We start from the raw sequence: 13,661 nt of genomic DNA, 5'->3' as shown, positions 1-13,661 counted from the left end.
GTCATGTGATCAAGAAGGATCTGTCCGATATTTGATATTCCATCCTAATTGGCTAACATTGGCTAACACAAAATGCCACCCTTTTCACATTGGCTTGTTATAGCGCCACCAGTAGGTTGATTTGTGCGAAACACATTTTTGGAACAAAATGCCTCAAATCATGAATGACTACCGTGAAAGGCCCAAGAAGAAATGGCACCCTTTTCACATTGGCCTATTATAGCACCACCAGGAGGCCCCAATAACCTACCTGACCGGGCGGAGATCTGTGCTCTGAGGAGCAATTCTTCTAGTCACACTGATCTTTCTTGCCTTGGTAACATCTTCAGAGGGACACTATCATCAACATTATAAACAAATGGAAAGAGTTTGTCATTGAAAGTGTGTGTGAAGGTGTACAGGTGTGTGTTAGTATCAGGATCACAGAAGGACAGCTTTCCTCTGTTCCAGTCCAGTTGGACTCTGATCCTCCAGGGATTCTGCTTCACTGAGAGAACTATATTATATAGGATATTCTCTGGTAAGGAGACTGCTGTGTATTCACCATCATGTGACTTTAGTGTCCAGTATTGACCCCTACGTTCTCCCTTACCGTCTCCCTTCCTCTGAACAGAACCTGTCGCCACACCTACACACCAGTGTCTATTTTCTCCAACCTCAACATCCCAGCTGTGAGTCCCTGAGTTAAAGCCCTCAGAACCAAAGACACAGTACCAGTAGTCATTCCTCTCTGGGTTGTCAGGAAGCTTCTGTTCCTCTCCACATCTCACACTGGTCAAATCATCAGACAGGAACAGTCCGGTACGAGCAGTGTTGGGGTCCAGAATCACAGGAGTGTAAGAGACAATGTCCTTCATCTTGTCCCAGACTCTGAAGGTCAGGTTGCCCAGGTGGTTGACTTCATCTATCAGTGCTGCTGAGTCCATCTGTGGGTCCTGCAGTGTGAGCTGAACTCTTTCCACTTTGACCTTGTAGTTCTGCAGAGATGGGATGTGTTCAGCTCTCAGCTCCTCCTCTATGGTTCTGATTGTGTTTGAAAGAGTTAATATATCTCTGTTCAGACCCTCAATCTTCTCCTTCATCAACTGACTCTTCTGCTGCTCTTCTTCCTTCAGTGCAGTGATCCTAGCCTCCTCTTCCCGTTGTAGAAACTGATGAAGCTTCTTAAACTGTTCCTTCATCTGCCTCTCTGTGTTCTGGGTCTGGATCTTAATGTGTTCTGCTGCTTGGTCACAGTTTGTTTGAACTCTATTAAAGATCTTCAGTTTCCCCTGTAAGAGCTTCAAAGATTCAGGGATTTCTTCCTTGTGATCTACTTTCCTGTGTTTCTCCTCTAAAAAGGTCTCACATAGGTTTTTAAGCACCAGAACACAGGGCGGATCATCGATTAAAGCTAATTTACTACAAATTGGACACTTCTTTATTTCCTTCCTTTCCAGCCATTCCTGCTCCTTCCTTTCCAGCCATTCCTGCAGACAGCCTTTACAGAAGCTGTGGCTACATGACAGGAGAACAGGTTCCTTAAATATGTCATGGCACACAGGACAGGAGAAATCCTCTTCGGTAAAAGACAAATAATGAACCATTTAGTCTCTAGAATGAAGCTACAAGCCACTCAAGACAGGAAAGTCAGAAGTGGTAACACTGACTCGTACTGGATATTGCAGGAGAAGTCAGAGCGCGGTGGTAACAAAAAAGTTTATTTAACACTGCCTCCTCAAGAATATTCCCTTGAGGTCTTGCTAAATCCAAGTTGTAACTTTTTCACTTTCTGTGTTAATATGGAGGCGATACACTGATTTAAATTCAGTTGCGCTGGCATCTGCATGGCAACTCTGACATCATCAATATGATATCATATTGACATCCAAATATGTATCAGTGATTTGGTAAAGCGGCGGGATTGAGCATCTGACTTTATCAATTCAAAAAAATATAAATGTCATACTGTTCAGTTTAGTGCAGAGATTCCCAACCTGTGGGCCTGGACCCACTGGTGGGATAATGCAAGTGGACCTTCAAATAATTGGTCAAATACTAATAGCGGAGCAGATAAGTGATACGATCTTTCAATTTATGATAAAATCATGACAATTGGCATGAGCAGTCTCCATGGGTGACTTGACAAGAAAATTGTCTGAGGCATTTATAATTTCAAAATGGCGGCCATTTTTCAAGATGGCCGACACCTTAGTGGGCAGTTAAGTGATATGATGGTTTATTTGGTGATACAAGCATGAAAATTGGCATGAGCAGTCTCTATGGGTCACTTGACAATAGGCCACCCACAGCTACTTGAAATTTCAAGATGGCGGCCATTTTTCAAGATGGCCAACACTTTAGTAAACTGCCAGAGGTATTTTCATATTTTTATAGCCAGTGCCAGAGATTTTTCATTGAAAAAAAAAAAGTAGGCCTACTCAGGAGCCGAGATACAGAATTTTTGAATTTTAAGTTAACAAGGAAGTGGATAGGAGTCTAGATCTTCGAAAAATCATATCTCCTTGGTCTTTGGGTGAAATTGAAAAAATAAAAAATAATAATAATAATAGTTCACGTAGATCTACGTGATTGGCACGTGGCGGCTTTAAATAGGTTCGCGTAGATCTACGTGATTGGCAGTGAATCAGTTAAAGGTAGGGTAAGTGATATTTTTTATTTTATTGTTTTTTTTGGTTAAAAAGGTCAACGTACTATATTCTGATAGTAATCATTGCTACAGAGCGTTTGTTCGGTCACAGGGGTCTCTCCAGCTCTTTAGTAAACAGAATATAGTACATTTATAGGTAGGTGACACAATTTAAGCCAATCAGGAAAGAGCACTGAAAATGCATTTTCTGTTTAATAAAGAGCTGCAGACATGGTAGACTCCTTTTACTGAACAAACACGCTATAGCAATGAGTACTAGCAGAATATAGAGCTATTTTACACTTATTTTAACCAAAGTAAATCACTTACTCTACCTTTAACCACTTCAGTCCTATTTAAACTTTGGCGATGCAACGTGTTGTGTGCTTCAGCTATTTTCAAAAGATCTTTATACATTTGAAACTTGTGAAACGGGACATTCTGTATAATGAACTTTCTACTTTTGGTACTTTAAGAGCATTTTGACACCAATACTTTTGTACTTTCACTCAAGTAAATTTTGAATTCCGGACTTTTACAGTGTATTTATTTCTACATTGCAGTATTGATACTTTTACTTAAGTAAAGAATGTGAGTAGTATACTTTTACCACCACTGCCATACTTAATATTTTCTCTGGGACTAATTTAACTCTGACAAAAGGAACCAACTGAATGGACCCGTAAAGTACATTTGTTTCCATTTGTACACTCTCAGAGTTACTGACCCGTAAGTTGTTTCCCAACTATCAATCATTTAGCCGTGGACCTACTGGAACGCCTTTAAGGACCCCTGGTGGGTCCTCGGACCACACCTTGAGAGCCTGTGATTTACAGGGTCTTTTCTTTAAAATCTCTCAATATTGAACTGGTTACAAATTAGGCGAGGAAAAAAGAACGGAAGTGGTTCAACCCTAGTGGAAAAGGGGCCTCTGTGTCTCAGAGCAGGGCTGTGGACAGTTCAGAAACCTGCCTATAGTGAGATCATTGATGGGGAATCCAAGCTATTAGAAACTGCAGGCTTTCTATTCCTGGAAAGTTAGCATGCTATAATGGAAGCAATTGTTCTTGCATTAATACAAATCTAAATAAAAAATTTGAAAACAAATTTGGGGGGAAAAAAAGCCTGCCTAACGATGATTTCCCTTTTTTTCTTTTTTGATTTCTTTTTTGGCTTTTATGCCAACCGTCTGGGCCGTAAGCCGGGTTTCTGAAGTGTCCACAGCCCCTCCTATGAGACACGTGAGTAGAATAAATGGCACCATTTTATCATGAGCATTAGTGAGGACCAATTATATGAAGATAGGTTGAAAATGGCTGAAGTTGTCCATTAATTACGAGAAAACATAAAGTTGAAATATGGACATATGAGGTTTCTGCACGACAGCAACAATATTACCCGACTGATTGACATTGGCATTTAAATGCCATTTTTCAAATTTTGTTTATTTTTATTTTATTTTATTTTCAGTGTATTCATTCAGCTTTCTTTTGAGGTACAGTTTACTAAACCGAAACAAGATCCGTTCCGATTGCTGGTTTGGATTTTAGATTCTCCCTGGTGGTCAAAGAGTGGGCAGCCTACGAGGGCACGTCTCCTCACACCCCGGAGCTGGTGGAGGCCCTGGCCTTCAGGGAGTGGTGCTGCCCCAGCCTGAAGAGGCTGTGGCTGGGGAAGGCTGCCGAGGACAAGAACCTTCCTGCCTGCCTGGCCTCCATGTGCTCAGACACCCCGGCCATGCTCAAGCCTGCCAACGCCCCCATGCACCTCATGGTGCTCTGCTGTGTTCTGCGGTGAATCGGGAGGGTGGGTCATGGTTTGGTGATCCCGAAGACATAGATCAGTGATTCTCAAACGTTTTCATGTCAAGGAACCCCAGTTTACTATCAGGCCACGGACCACATACCTCTGAGATTGTACAAATGGAACCAAATGCACCATTTGGTTCCATTTGTACAATCTCAAGAGATACTAATCATTTAGCTGGGGACCCCAAATCCTGCCTGAAGAAGATTATATTCATCTGTAACCGAAACTGTGCTTCTTTTTGAATAACATTTTTGCCCCTGTACCGTGCAGGTTGTTATGTGCCGGCTTATTTTTAATGTTAAAGGTATAGGGTAATTCTGATAGTAATCATTGCTATAGAGTGTTTGTTCAGTAACAGGAGGCTTCCTATCTCTCCAGCTCTTTGATAAACAGAAAATACATTTTCAGGTAGGTGACACAATTTCAGCCAATCAGGAGAGAGTGCCCATGTATCACCTTAATTCTTATCGTATCCAGAAGGCTTCCCGTCGTACGTCGCTCGTTCCTCTGGGCAGAGACAGAATCTACAAACAATACTGGCTTTTCCCTTCCACCTGTGCTCTGTTTGTGGAGGATGATTACTTTGGGCTGACGGAGGACATGCTGGAACCCCACCCTGCATCTCTACAGGATGAACAGATGGACCTAACATTACAATAAATATGAAAATTAGTATTATTGTCTGTTCACCTTCCGGAGGTTGTATCTCATTACTTATTGTATCTCATTACTTATTGTTATGATAATATAATTGCTATAATATAGTAACATGTTCTATTTTACGTAAATTAGAACATTCCTAAAGAACTATGGTTAGAGATAAGGTAGGTGATTTCATTTGATTAAAATAGCACGGGTCCGCTGGCGGAGACTTGTGCTCCGAGGAGCACATTTTCTAGTTTAATATGTATCCTCCTGACCGAGTTCTCTATCCTGATTGGGTAAAATTGGTATCCTGACCTGAAAATGCATTTTCTGTTTATAAAAGATCTGGAGAGACATGGAGATTCCTGTTACTGAACAAACACTATATATCAATGAGTACTATCAGAATATAGAGCTATTCAACACTTATTTTAACCAAAGAAAATCACTTACCCTACCTTTAATACCCCAAATTATATCAATTCGGATTATGTATTTTTAAAAGGACATGATCATCAAAATGTATCATCACACTTTTTACCTTCTGTGTGTTTTGTTTAGTTTTTGCTTCAGGTTTATGTTACAATGACCAGGTCATGACACTGTAACTGTCAGAAAGCCTGTCAGTGACGCCTAGTGGCCTGACGTGGTACTTACTTACCTACAGACAGTCAGTCAGTACTGTAGTGTCACACACGGGACCAGTCAGACACTACAAACTATGTGTTTTTGTTCCCTTGTTACTTGATTTTCTTTATTCGTGCGTTCATGAAACAATGTGAGTACATTATTTTATGTCCTAGTGTTAATTTAGTAGTTCTGTAGCCCTGAAACATGACTGTCATGGCGCAACTGCATGGTTCCTAGTTTTTTTTATTTTCTCCATTTACAACCCGTACAGGGGCGCCGATGACGCGGGGGCTTCGGGGCTTCGGGGCTAGCGCCCCCACGCTCAATTGGTCATGAATGAATGAATCTCAGATGTCAGGCTCAAACTTACAGTACCACTACCATTACCATTACTATAGCGGGGCGCAGATAGGTGTTAACGTGCCGTTGACACCTAGAACAATAGCCCAGACATAGAAACGGCTCGCGGCGGGGGGGGCGGGGCTATTGCGGCTCGAAAAAATCGAACACAACTTTAGACCAGGGGGACTCGGCACCATGACGCGTGAACCATGGCCATGGCTGTGCTAAACATGTTCTGCAGGTTTTGGCTCTGCCATCTGCCCTTATTGAAATGAAGGGTCGCTATGCACTGAATACCAGTGGTGGAAAAAGTACTAAAATGTTTTACTTAAACAAAAGTATCAATTCTGCGGTGTAAAAATACTCTATTACAAGTAAAAGTAAGGTATTCAAAATGTACTTGAGTAAAAGTAGAATAGTATTGGTATCAAAATGTATTTAAAGTACCAAAAGTAAAAGTACTCATTATGCAGAAGGTCCCATTTCACAAGTTTTCAAACGTGTAAAATGTATACAAATTCTTTGAAAATAGCAGATCTACAAGCTCACAACGCGTCGCAAATCTGCTATTTTCAAAATGCCAAAGTATATATAATGTATAAGTGGTTTTGTAATAATAATCAAAATCTACAAAGTAACTATAGTAAATAAAGTTATCAAATAATTGTAGTGGAGTAAAAGTACAATATTTGTCTATATGTGATGTAGTGGAGTAGAAGTAACTATAGGCTACTACTAAAATAAGTACTTTTATTTAAGTAAAACATTTGAGGATGGGACACACTGAAGGATGGGTAGAGTGTTGTTAATGTTGTTTTATGGTCATTTAATGAATTAATTAAGCAAAAAAAATCGCGCGCGGTTCGCGCGCGTACATGCCCGCGACGCAGTGGGTGGAGGCGGGGGGGAGGGGGGGGGGGTGGGGGTTGAGTGGTGGTCAAGTTCAGCCCCCATGGCCACGCACAAAAGCCGGCGTCCCTGAACCCGTACATCTACATAAACGTTTACATTTCAAATATAAAGTGCTTAACCCACGGCCATGGATGTAACAAGTTAAAACGCATGGGTCTAAGTACCCGTAGCTTCCGTATTGTTCAATAAAAAGCATTTTAATTCGATTGGCCATTTTGTCAAGATTTCCTTCATAATGCTTTCAACTGAGTGACCCTATCGGTTGGGAGGTGTATTGCACTCTGATACATTGTATGAGAAAATGGCCGCCAATCGGATTAAAATGCTTTTTATTGAACAATACGGAAGATACGGGTACTTAGACCCAGGCTTTTTAACTTGTTACATCCGTGGCCGTGGGTTAAGCATTTTATATTTGAAATCTGAACGTTTATGTAGATGTACGGGGGTTTGTATGGAGAGAATTAAAAAACAGGAACAAGTTGACGCTTTTGACAGACGAGCGTCATGTGAACCATTGATTGATTGATTGATTGATAATAATAATAATAATAATAAATTTTATTTGTAACGCACTTTATATTTGAAGCAAATCTCAAAGTGCTACAGGATTAAAAAACATAAAAAGAAAGAGAAAACAACAATAAAAAAGTAAAACAGTGAAATGAATAAAATTCAGATCAAGTCAGCAGGCACAGTAGAAGTTTAAAATAAAAATAAAACAACTACATCTCTGTCTATGCAAATGCCTTGTTAAAAAGGAAGGTTTTTAGGCCCTTTTTAAAAATGTCAATCGACTGTGGTGCTCTCAGATGGTCCGGGAGGGCATTCCATAGTCGAGGAGCAGCTGAGCAGAAGGCCCGATCCCCCATGGTGCGGAGATTTGTTGTGCGGGGCTCCAGTACGTTTGAGTTTCTGGAGCGGAGTGAGCGGGTGGAGCGGGTGGAGTTCGGGGGTTTGATGAGTTCCTTTAGGTAGGAGGGGGCATTGCTGTAGATGCACTGATGAGTGAGGAGGGAGACCTTGTATTCAATTCTGACGGAGATGGGGAGCCAGTGTAGTGAATGGAGGATGGGTGTGATGTGTTCGTATTTCCGCACTCTCATCAGGATCCTAGCAGCACTGTTCTGGATGTACTGGAGCTTCTGGATGCTCTTGCTAGGGATCCCGATGAGAAGTGCGTTGCAGTAGTCAAGCCTTGAGGAGACAAAGGCGTGGATGAGTTTTTCGGCATCTGGCAGAGTGAGTGTGGGGCGGAGTCTGGCTATATTTCGGAGGTGGAAAAATGAGGTTTTACAGAGGTGTTTGATATGGGAATCGAAAGTCAGGTGGGGGTCCATTTTAACACCGAGGTTGGTGACTACGGGTGAGAGGGAAAGGATCTGGCTGGAGAAAGTGATGCTAGTTATTGGGGATGATTTGACCTGGTGTGGGGTGCAGATTAGAATGGCCTCTGTTTTTGTGCTGTTTAGCTGTAGAAAATTTTGAGTCATCCACGCCTTTATCTCCTCAAGGCAGGTGGTCAGTGTGGATGATGGTGTTGAAGGTGGTGACGGCAAGGAGGCAGAGTGGATTGGGTTGGTCCTGATGTACAGTTGGGTGTCATCAGCGTAGCAGTGGTAGGAGATCCCATGCCGGCTGATGACACGACCAAGGGGGAGTATGTAGAGTGTGAAGAGGGTGGGGCCGAGAACAGAACCTTGGGGGACGCCACAGGTGACAGGCTGTGTCCGGGAACTTGCACCTCCCAGGGAGACACGCTCGGTTCTGTCTGTGAGGTAGGAGGTGAACCAGTGTAGTGCGGAGTCGGAGAGTCCTATGGTGGAGTGAAGACGGTTGAGGAGAATATTGTGGTCGACTGTATCGAAAGCCGCCGAGAGGTCCAGGAGGATGAGGAGGGAGGGGGAGCCGGCATCAGCTGCCATCAAAAGGTCATTAGTGACCCTGACCAGCGCTGTTTCTGTGCTGTGGGCTGAGCGGAACCCTGACTGATTGATGTACTTTTATTTAGTAAGACATGGGAATAACAGTACATGGAAGTACAAATTCACAATACAAGGTCTACTAAACTGGAAGACTCATTAAGCACTGAGCTTGTTTAAGATGAGAACCCCATGCACACAAATCATGATGACATATAAGAGACAGAGATATACACACTACTATACAGAATGTCATACAATCAGCTTACAGGTTACTGGTATGAAGAGTGAAACAAATATATACAAAAACCATATGGCTCGTAGTTCAGTTATATCTGTAACTCTGTATCTCTTGTGTTACTTTGTATGCTTTATTGGCAACACCTGTTCATTCGGCTAGTGCTGATTGGGGACCCACTGACTGTAGTTCGCATTTGCGTTGCAATCTCTTTATGGTGTATTTTATTTGCTTCTGTGTTTGTTTACAATGTTTGTAAACTTTACATGTTTTGGAGTTAATCTTTGCTACACTGAGTGTAATGGAAATGTATATTCCTGTATAATTATTGATTTACTAATATTGATTTATTATATATTCATTATTCATCTTATGACTTTTTTTTACTGTATGACTGGATTCTGAATTATTGCATTTATAACTACCCATTGTTATGATTATGTCTGAATGGGGTGCCCCATGGATGTACTTTGAAGGCAAGCTGCTACAGAGCAAACTCCTCATTGACTCGTCTCATTGACCTCTGTGACGGTCAGGTAGCCATAGCCACCACGCTCCTATATTCCAGAGGTCGGGGAGTCCCCAGCTAAATTTGTTCAACCACTTTAAGCCCTATACAGCTATTTGAAAATAGCTGATCTACAAGCTTACAGTGCGTCACAATGCGACGGTACGATGGTGTCTCGCTGCTTGTGCACCAATGATAACATCTATTAGCTTGCGACGCATTGTGCACTTGTAGATATATATATAGATAGATATAGATGTAAGCGTAATATGTATATATATATATGTATGTGTATATATATATATGTATGTGTATATATATATATATACGTGTCCTATAAAAAAGACATCGGGTGACAAAAAAAAAAAAAAAAACACACACACACACACACACACACACACACACACACACACACACACACACACACACACACACACACACGCACACACACACACACACGCGAAAAAAATAAGAAATCAAATTTTACACATATTGGCCTACACATTTGTGTGTTGTATTACATGATGATACACACAATAGCCTACATCTAATGTGAGTTTGGTCTGTAAGAGAGGTTGACTGAGAATGGGGGTGCTTGTTTTATTAACTCGGGGTATGCAGACGCGCGTCGCGGTTGGTGTGGAGCAAATGTCAGTCTGCTAACCATGCAGGGATAGGACCGATCTATGGCTGTGTATTTGGAATACATGAAATGTATGTAAGATCACAGACATTCTAGGGATACTGTGTACCGATTTGCGTGATGTTTGGACAAAATCTGTACGAGTAATGTCAAAACATTTTGTTTAGCAAAAAGCGGCCTCCTGGTGAACAGGCCCATGTGAAAGATTTGGGGCAGAGGTTCTGCTTTGGCATCCAGGGAGTGTGTGTGTGCACAGTTTTGCTGCGATCATGCTAACGGTGCCGGAGATTAGCTGTCCACAGATGGACGGGGCGACGGACACACGGACACACGCACACACGGACACACGGACAGGGTGCAAAACATAGTCTCGGCCATGCCTTTCGGCCTGGCGGAGACCATTTTTAGAAATGATATTGTTGCTTATAGGATCTGCCACAGTTTAATAAAACTCCTTGAAGCTGAAGTAGTCACAGTTTTGTTCTTTGAACTTAAATGAAACATTGGTGTGTTTTTCTGTGAAACTGTGAACTGTCGGATGGATGTGGTCTGTGGTTTTGGTGGGAGACGTGCTTTTTACTTAAATGGAACATTTCACTTTTTTTAACTTCATATATGGGGCCTCACTGATGCTCATTATAGGACGGTACCACCATCATGGGTTTTACAAGTTCTATATACACGGTACATCAGACATTATTACACAGACAGAACAAAAAGAAGAAACACAACTATAAATTAATGAATAAATAAAAACAAAAAATATTAATAATATTAAAGCTCTATTATGTGTTTTTCTGTGAATAAAATGTTATTTTGTCCAATCTGTATTATAGTTATGTATAGTATGTATAGTATAGTATTGTCACCTTGCTAAACTAATGGCCTAAGTCATTTTTTGAGGAAAATTATATTTTTGCCTATAAGTCAGCTCCTCATGACACTGGCCACCTCTAGTAAAATCGCCCATCTCCTAACTGAAAAGGATCATGCTGTTCACTCCCCTTTTAGTATAATAGCCTAACTCTCTATTGTGACTTAGGCCAAAATAGTCATTTTTCTGGGGCCTAAGTCACATGGTTTTGTGACTTGGGCCAAATTATTTACTGATTTAGGCCATATAAAAAACAAAACAAAATTGGCCTAAGTCAGATTTAATCCTATTTAAACCTATTTAAATCTCTTATGTTATATAAACGACAGACAGTGTTATTTCTATTTAAATAGTCATAATTTGTTATAAACATTTTGAGTGAAATGATTAAGAAAAGTTTTGTTTTGGATCAGTTTTTAATTTTTCCTGAAAAAAATGACATAGGCCATTAGTTTAGCAAGGCGACGGTATGTTAATACAACTAGACCATACCCGTCGGGGGATATGAGCACCCAAAGTGTGCAGTTTGGGTTATGCGCTGTGCACAGACAGTATATCGTATATAGTATAAAACGCTATGAAAAGTATAAAAAAGCGCCTCTGACAAAACCTCCCAACTCCATTGGATCTTCAAACTGTCCCCCCACGCAACTCCCCCCCCCCCCCTCTCCTGGTGCCATTTGCACCACCTCAAACTTAGCCTAGTTATAGCTTAACCCATTCAATGCGGGATGCATCTCTGTCATTTTAGATTTCTTTGGCTATTCAAAAATAGCAGATATACAAGCTACCACCGAGTGCACTGCTATGAGCTTGTAGAGCTGCTATTTTTCGAAAAAACGTGAAAATGTGTGAAAATCTTTAAATATATATATTTAAAAAAATATATATATATATTTAAAGAAACTTTCACTTTTTTTTTTTTTGCAGATCTACAAGCTCATAGCGCGGCACTCGGTGCCACGCTATGAGCTTGTAGGCCTATATCTGCTATTTTTGAATAGCCAAATAAATCTAAAATGACACAGATACTTTCCCGGCTAAATTGGTTAAATGGCTTTTTAAAAGCCATTTAAGCAATAACTAGGCTAAGTTTGAACTTAGTATGGGGTGGTGCAACTGGCCCCTGCTGCCCTTTGCATAGGAACGCAGAGCGCACTGCGCAGTGAGAGGAGGAGCAGCACATAAACAAACTAAACGGCAGGGTTTTATCCCCGTACTAGTCTGTTAAAACTATGCAGTGTACCTGTTTATCAAACTTAGCACTGACGCAAATGTTATGAAAACAAGTAATTCTATTTCTAAAATCTATGAAGTGTTTAATGAGGTGAGCAATGTGACAAGAAATTAGTTCATAGCATTTCTGTCACGCTAGTTCTACTCAAACTCAACTCTGTGAACCCCTCTTTGCAGAAGTTATTGTAATATCCAATAAACAGCGTGTGACCCCTCGCGGACACACACACACACACACACACACACACACACACACACACACACACACACACACACACACACGCGTGTGTGTGTGTGTGTGTGTGTGTGTGTGTGTGTGTGTGTGTGTGTGTGTGTGTGTGCACACGCAGCCGGACCCGTCCCTCCCACAACAACCTGAATTAAACATTGGGATGTTTTTTGGAGTAGTTGTGAAAATGATGTCGTCCTGTCCATAAGTTGTTGTGGTGTAGCCTACTGAGGTGGACAGAGCGCATGGAGCGTAGTCCCTGCTCCGTGGCCAGCAGTAGTAAACCGAGCACATGCGCTCCCGTAGGCTGGGGGGCTGTAACCATAACGACAGTCCCATCGGCCAAGCTCAGAATGTCCGTTGTTTACAGCAAAACGCAAATAAACATGTTAAATTGCGACAAAGAGAAAAAGGGTCTCCCTCACGGTGTGCATATGCTAATGATCAATGGCCATGTGCAAGTACAGAGCAATTGCTTAAGCCACTGAGGAGAACCAAGCAAGAATGACTGACTGACTGACTGACTGACATTCCTAAAATTATATTACAATATACAGTAACTAGATTTCTAGGTTGGACATGATTTCTAGGTTGGACAATCCTGTTTCTCGTTTGAAGCGAATTTTGCCCTGAAGGTCAAAATTCAATTTCTGCCCAGAGCAAGCAGGCAGGCTCTATTAGCTCAGTGGTAAAACATGTCAGCACTTGCGCATGGTTCAAGTCCAGGGTAGAACATGAAAGTTACGTACAGGCATATGGCCAGACTAATATCACTGTGTAGTTATTAGTCTGGAATCTCTGTGTGGAACATGCATTTCCAAGGGGCGAATAAAAAAAGTGCCTCTGGTGATAAACCCGCCCTACATTTGCATACTGGGCCCTGATTGGTGCCCCACTTCGGGGCAGGGAAATCCAATCACAAATGAGTGGGGTCAGACCAAATCTGCCAAGGGCTATTTTTTCTTTTTTTTTGCACTGGCAGATTTGTCTGGTTTCCAGGCCAACCTAGTGCAGCTTTAAGTAAATTACGTAAGTAAGTAAGTT

General features: G+C 41.5%; 1 protein-coding gene across 1 annotated transcript; it reads right to left on the bottom strand.

Annotated features, from left to right (window-relative positions):
• Positions 1–293: 293 nt before the first annotated feature.
• On the bottom strand, positions 294–1,586 carry LOC308081996 (nuclear factor 7, ovary-like; the record flags this gene model as incomplete). The annotated part of the gene is made up of 1 exon (XM_080423606.1): positions 294–1,586. One exon carries the CDS (start codon positions 1,584–1,586, stop codon positions 294–296), a length of 1,293 nt encoding a protein of 430 aa, XP_080279732.1.
• Positions 1,587–13,661: the final 12,075 nt, after the last annotated feature.

The sequence above is a fragment of the Gymnoscopelus braueri genome (assembly GCF_963280865.1).
Source record: "Gymnoscopelus braueri genome assembly, chromosome: 3".
NCBI lineage: Eukaryota > Metazoa > Chordata > Actinopteri > Myctophiformes > Myctophidae > Gymnoscopelus > Gymnoscopelus braueri.
This window is presented reverse-complemented; position numbering and strand designations above follow the sequence as displayed.